The sequence below is a fragment of the Cebus imitator genome, unplaced genomic scaffold (assembly GCF_001604975.1).
Source record: "Cebus imitator isolate Cc_AM_T3 unplaced genomic scaffold, Cebus_imitator-1.0 Scaffold238, whole genome shotgun sequence".
NCBI classification, from domain to species: Eukaryota; Metazoa; Chordata; class Mammalia; order Primates; family Cebidae; genus Cebus; species Cebus imitator.
The window spans coordinates 3,386,022-3,390,972 of NW_016107553.1; the positions used below are offsets into that span (position 1 = coordinate 3,386,022).

General features: G+C 38.8%; 1 protein-coding gene across 1 annotated transcript in view; it reads right to left on the reverse strand.

Moving 5' to 3' along the window:
• The window catches only part of RPP30 (ribonuclease P/MRP subunit p30), a 38,367-nt gene that overhangs the window by 29,180 nt on the left and 4,236 nt on the right, over positions 1-4,951 (reverse strand). The window contains exons 3-5 of the mRNA XM_017498222.2: positions 4,187-4,243; positions 3,709-3,783; positions 692-763 (exon numbers count right to left, since the gene is read on the reverse strand). Of these exons, the coding sequence (XP_017353711.1) occupies positions 692-763; positions 3,709-3,783; positions 4,187-4,243 (204 nt within the window). The remainder of the gene's footprint in view (positions 1-691; positions 764-3,708; positions 3,784-4,186; positions 4,244-4,951) is intronic.

Consider the following 4,951-nt stretch of genomic DNA (forward strand, 5'->3'; position numbering starts at 1 on the left):
GAGGCAGGAGAATTGCCTGAACCCAGGAGGCGGAGGTTGTGGTGAGCCGAGATCGCGCCATTGCACTCCAGCCTGGGCAACAAGAGCGACACTCCGTCTCAAAAAAAAAATAAAAATAAAAAAAAAATAAAGTACAAAAGAAATTCAATTGATAAAGGCTCTCAAGATAAGAAGAGGGATTATATCAGCAAATGGCTGATTTTGAAGAATGTCTGAAAGACTAAAGGCTGAGGCAATCATGCTTGCATACAGGCTATACCTCAGAGCATGCAAAGCAGGAAGCTGAAACAGAGGTGGAAACTTTTATGCTACAGTAGAACCTTGCCCCTTTCTTCCCTCCCAAGGAGCAGCAAATGGTAATAAGGGCAGAAACTGAAGTGATTTTAGAGTAAGAAAGAGATGGACCAACACTTACCTAAGAGAAGTTTTAAATGAAAGAAGCAGAGATAAAGAAACAGAAGAAAACTTAACAGGCTCTTTCAAACTGATCTCATCAAATGTTAGCTGAATGAACAAAACAAAACAGAAAACCAAATGCCCATTATATATACCCTTATGGGGTTCTAGAAACTCCAACTATAAATAACAAATGCTAAAAGTTTCCAGATGAGGCAAAATAGGTCATCTACAAAGTAAAACATTGGACTTCTTATATAACACATAAACACTATTTTACTTATCTGTTACTCACATGAAAAAGTTTTTCTGTCTTTGGAAAAACTGCAACAACATCATAGAGCCGGACCCTTGAAGAAGTTGCTCTCTAAGAATACAAAAGAATGTTATCATGTAATAACAAAAACCCATACACATGAAATTCTGTCTAGTGACTGACTCACACCTATATTTCAATCATGGAACACTTCTAATATGCTATTGACATTTCGGCTTTGCTTTGGATGTTGGCAGAAAAGACCTAAGCACATGAGAATTTAGATACAAATACCTATCTCACCAATCATTTTCCTCCTTTCTTCCTACATTTGTTATACTTTAACCATGTACCAAACATTGTGTTTGGGATGCAAAAATCAAATTAGGCCAGGCACGATAGCTCATGCCTGTAAATCCAGCACTTTGGGAGGCCAAGATGGGAGGAGTGCTTGAGCCCAGGAGTTTGAGACTAGCCTGGAAAACACTGTGAGACCTCATCTCTACAGAAAAAATTAAAAAATTAGCTGGGTGTGGTGGTAACACTTATGTCCCAGATACTTGGGGGGAAGGAGGGGAGCAAGGCAAAAGGGTCACTTGAACCCCATAGGTCAAGGCTGCAGTGAGCCTCATTCATGCCACTGCACTCAAGCCTGGAGAACAAAGCGAGACCCTGTTTGAAAAAAAGAAAAAGAAGAAGAAGAAAGAAAATCTCAAACCTATATTGTGTGAGTCTGTATATGAAGAGACTGGAAAAAATGTATATTTATACACAAACATACAATCTCTGAATTATGGGATAAAGTGTGGTGCTACTTCTTTGCTTGTTGGTATGTTCTAAAATTTTGCAATCTCTTATTTTGTAAAAAGAAAAGGAGGATATAAGAGAAGCAGCAGGTGCTGTGCTTGAGCAGGTAAGAAGGCCTGCTAGGCAGACCTGTGCTGAGACAGGGCAGGTTCCCGGTCTTAGAAATAACCAGGATCTGGGATTTGCTCTCCTTCACCTGCCCACTCCCACTTGTGAAGGACACAAAAAGGAACCATCTGGATGTTCATGATACCAAGAGTAAATTAAAGTCTTTACAACCTATCAAAAGTCAGCTCCATTTACATCTACCTGGGCCTAAAGAAACTGAATGTTGCCTTGCAGGTGTATAAGACACCAAAAATTAGCTTTTCACAATTTCTTTAGCAATAGTAACTATTGTAAAGGGGGTCTTTCCTTAATTGTTTCTATTATGTGAAGGAGATGTCCATCCCAGCTAAAGATAAAACAGTTCACCTTCTCAGGGAATCTCACTTTCTCTCTCTCCTGATATTAGGCATACCCAAACCTCTCTCATTCAAGAAACAAAATCTCTTTATACAGCAGATTCTTACCTACCAACACCCATTGCCTTCCATTCTCCTATGGAGTCAAATTTCATAAGCAAAGTCAGGAGCACAGTCTGCATTTTCTTGCATCCCTATCGTATCCATGGAAATGGTTTTTGCTAAGGCAGCCAATGACTGTCCCATCAATAAATCTGACAGACTTTTTTTTTTGGCCTTTCTGCTCGACTACACAGGTGTACTAACTCTGCTGACCTTTCATTCCTCCTTTTCTGTTTTCCCTTTACTTGCTGTCCTTCTACTTCTAGGGTAGTCCCTCCTCAGTCTCCAATCCGAGCTCATCCTCTTTCCTACCACTACATAGTTAAGTTTCTTAGCACTCTGTACTAAACCTCTTCTTCACAATGCACTTTGTCCAGGGAGTCTCATCCATTCCCATGATTTCAATTATTCACTGCAGGTGACCACTTCCAAAGAAACATCTTTAATTGGGATCACTCTTCTGAAGGCCACATCTGTTTGTTTGTTTGAAATGAAGTCTGGCTCTGTTGCCCAGGCTGGAGTGCAGTGGTGTGATCTCACTGTAACCTCTGCCTCTCCAGCTCCAGTGATTCTCCTGCCTCAGACTCCCGAGTAGCTGAGATTACAGGCGCCCACCACCACACCCTGCTAATTTTTGAATTTTCGGTAGAGATGGGGTTTTACCACATCCATCAGGCCAGTCTTGAATTCCTGACCTCAAGTGACTACCTGCCTAGGCCTCCCAAAATGTTGGGATTACGGGCATGAGCCACCATGCACATCTTTTTTAAAGGGCTATTTTGAAACTCTCATAGTAACTCATCATGATTCCCCCAAACCTGCTTGTTTGTATGGCCCATCTCAGGAAATGATACCATTATCTACCTACCTGGCTGCTCAGGCCACCTAAGGAGTGAGTAATCATCATCCAATTAACCAATAAATCCCATCAATTCTCCCTCCTGGAGCCTCTTAAGTCCCCTCCTTAACTCCTTCTAATTCATACTCTGTAATTCAAACGTCATAATTTTACTCCCTTTGTTAAAACATTCAGGGGCTTCCAACTGCTGTTGGAATCCTCACCCAGGCTTATGTCCCTAACCTCATCCCATGTAACTGGCTCGCTAAACTTAGCCCTATTGGTTTTGTTTCACTTCCCCGAAAATACCTTGGCTTCAATATGCATAATCCATTCTATCTGGGAACACTTGCTCCCTGCTTGTCACCTATATAACATTTACTGATTCTTCTGTCTCCCAGCTTCAATATCAACTTACTCAGGTTACATACTCCCAGAACACCATTTGTAATTATTATTTGTTCAGTGCTTATCTTGCCATTTAAACTTTAAGCTTTATAAGTTCAAGGATTGAGCTCATATTATTCATGGCAATAACCCCCAGCACCTACCTTAAGTCTGGGGCATGTGAGTTTAACGAATAACAGTTGCCAAGGGATTCTTTAATTGTGGTATCATTACACATGTGCCACGAATAAGTAGAATAGACATGTTACACGTGTGAATTCTGAGGACAAGGAGAGTAGGCAGGTGTCATGGTTTAGAGGGGGTGAGGGAAAATGTAAAAATAGGGTAAGAAAAAATGCAACATTGTTCAACATTAATCAGTACAACTTACAAAGCTAAAAGGAGAGAGGAAATATAATTAACTTACCAAAAACATTGCAGTGAGATAATTAACTTACCAAAACATTGCAGTGAGATGGATCGGACACAATAATTGTCAATCTAGTTAAAATTTTAATTGGTCTTGATTTTCCCTATTTAAAAAAAAACATGCTGTCAAAGAAGCACAAAAGATAACTGACTGATTTTCCTTTTTACCCACAGAAAGTATTCATTAAAAGGTACTGGCTATAAGGGATAGTGAAGATAAATAAAACCCAGTCCTTGTTCTCTAGGAATTTACAATACAGCCACAGAAAGAGATGTATGTATCTTAAACTATACAATAATTTAAAAGTCATAGGACTTCAGGAAAGAAGATCATCACAGTACTGAATTAATGGTAAAAGAATGTTTCCTGAAGAGCTGAGCCTTGAGGAAAATGTAAGACTGGTAGGCAGAGTAAGGTACAACTCCAGTTAGAGAATAGCACACATAATTAGGTATCTTTTAACTGAATAAATAGATATTATGCTTCTTAAACAACAAAACACCTACCTGTACAATTGGCAAAGTTGTGAAGAGTTCAGAAACAGCTATTGGTTTTTCAATTTCCTAAAACAAACGATAAATAGTCATCACAGATTGTATACATCAATAGCACAGGCAAAATGGAAAAATTACAAGGGGAATCTCAGAAAAAAAATGCATTTTTTTTTAAAAGCTAGGTGATTTCTGGTTTTCAAAAAGACTTTTAAAATTATTTTTAAAGAGAAAGTTAAATAGAGAAGGAACTGCAAACATCAGTGAATAGGAAGAATGAAAACTAATTTTTAGACTGAAATAATCTATAGGATACAGTTGTTGGCCTAAAGAGAAATACACACTTACTAGTAATGTTTAAGAGAGAAACTAGTTAATAAGTCCATGACAATAAAATTAAAAAGACAATATTTTTATTACAGTCCAGCCAACAATGCACTTTTTAAACAGTGAAAGTAACTTAATTTCAAATCAACTTTAAGAATCCTGAACACTATGTCATAGTACCTCATAAATATCTTGATTGTTTGTATAAATATGCATCAGCTCAACTGTTAACATATAAAATAGGAAAGTAATAGTATATAAAGGAGTGCATTTAAGAAATATTCTAGGCCGGGCGCGGTGGCTCACACCTGTAATCCCAGCACTTTGGGAGGCCGAGGCGGGTGGATCACGAGGTCAAGAGATCGAGACCATCTTGGTCAACATGGTGAAACCCCGTCTCTACTAAAGCTACAAAAAATTAGCTGGGCATGGTGGCACGTGCCTGTAATCCCA